This window comes from Gracilinanus agilis, unplaced genomic scaffold (assembly GCF_016433145.1).
Source record: "Gracilinanus agilis isolate LMUSP501 unplaced genomic scaffold, AgileGrace unplaced_scaffold53986, whole genome shotgun sequence".
NCBI lineage: Eukaryota > Metazoa > Chordata > Mammalia > Didelphimorphia > Didelphidae > Gracilinanus > Gracilinanus agilis.
In genome coordinates this window covers 10214-11863 of record NW_025389116.1, presented here as the reverse complement: position 1 = coordinate 11863, position 1650 = coordinate 10214, and the positions used below count along the sequence as shown (strand labels likewise).

The following is a 1650-nucleotide window of genomic DNA, read 5'->3' as shown; positions in this document are numbered from 1 at the left end:
GATCAGAGTTTTTACAATGGACCTGTCAGCAAATTTTGGGCTTATGCATTTGTATTAAGCAAAGCACCTGAACTTGGAGATACAATATTCATTATTCTTAGAAAACAGAAACTCATCTTTCTGCATTGGTACCACCATATCACTGTGCTTCTCTACTCTTGGTACTCTTACAAGGACATGGTGGCCGGAGGCGGTTGGTTCATGACGATGAACTATGGGGTGCACGCAGTGATGTACTCCTACTACGCCTTGAGGGCGGCGGGCTTCCGGGTGTCCAGGAAGTTTGCTATGTTCATCACCCTGTCCCAGATCACCCAGATGTTGATGGGTTGCGTAGTTAATTACCTGGTCTTCTCCTGGATGCAGCAGGACCAATGCCACTCTCACGTTCAGAATATCATCTGGTCTTCTCTCATGTACCTCAGCTACTTTGTACTCTTCTGTCATTTTTTCTTCGAAGCCTACATTGGCAAAATGAGGAAAACAAGGAAGGCTGAATAGTGTTGGAACTGAGAAGGAAGCCATTGCTCAGGGTCATCAAGAAAAAAAAATACAGACAAAAGAAAATGGCACAAGGAATCATATATATGGTGCAGCTAAAAATAATAATAATAATAATAATAATTAAAAACAAAACTTGGCAGCTTAGGGGTAACTAGGTTGATCTAACCCAGTAAGTTTATGATCCTTTTATGGTGAGGACTCACTGAGTTCAACTCCATCTCAAAGGACTGCTGCTGAGAGACACTATCCCTCTCGTACCTGTCGACTCTAGGGGAAAAAAAATGAAAGAAAGAAAAGGCAAATGAAGGTTATTAACAAATTTTATGAAAAAATATTTAATAAGTGTTATATTTCCCTAAGGACAGAAGACTTTTACTAAAAACAAAACAAAACAACAAAAAAAACCCAACTTATTTCTATGTCCTTTCTAATTTTTTTCGACACTAAACTCGAGCCAACAAGAAAAAAGACAAAATCGGTGGAGGTTGCAGGGGTGTGCCGTAGAACCAGTGCTTTGGCAGAATTGAAAGCCTTCCTTGGGAAAGGCTGGCAGGTTTAGGCCAAATAAAAGAGGTATCTAGAAGGTTTCTTAAAGTGGCCCGAGCCACAACTTGACGAGGAAGGGGAAAGCTTGAATCTAGAAATTGTAGGCAGCCCTTTGACTAGTGAGTATGCAAAAACCAGCTTGGGGATGATCCTATGACCCGGTTTTTAAAATGAATAAAACATGACTGCCCAGTTTCAAACGAAAAGAGAATTTTCCAAGTGCATTTCCAGTGGAAGTCCAGCGATTTCTATTACAGCATAAAAGAGGTTAATCTTTGTTCTCTTGTCTGAGGCTTTTAAAAAGAAACTTGGGAGGGGAGGGAGAATGGGAAACATTTTTTTTTTTTAAAAAGGAGACTAAGAAGAAAGCAAAAACCACAACCAAATAATTTGAAAATTGATCCTTTACTGGCTAGAAAATATTCATTTCAGGGGCAGGAGAGAGGGATTCTAGGGGAAAAAAAGATTCCATAAATATGGGCAATATGTATATTCCTCTCTATATAGTCTGTCTCTGTCTCTCTGTCTATCTCTTTCTCTCTCTCTCTCTCACACACACACACACGCACAGCTTTCAATGTAAAAACCTGTGATATGGTA

At 39.8% G+C, this 1650-nt stretch overlaps 1 protein-coding gene across 1 annotated transcript; it reads left to right on the top strand.

Annotated features, from left to right (window-relative positions):
* Positions 1–6: 6 nt before the first annotated feature.
* Positions 7–1366, top strand: LOC123255909 (elongation of very long chain fatty acids protein 6-like; the record flags this gene model as incomplete). The annotated part of the gene is made up of 1 exon (XM_044684625.1): positions 7–1366. A coding segment is annotated over one exon (495 nt), but the record flags the coding sequence as incomplete, so codon positions are not given.
* Positions 1367–1650: the final 284 nt, after the last annotated feature.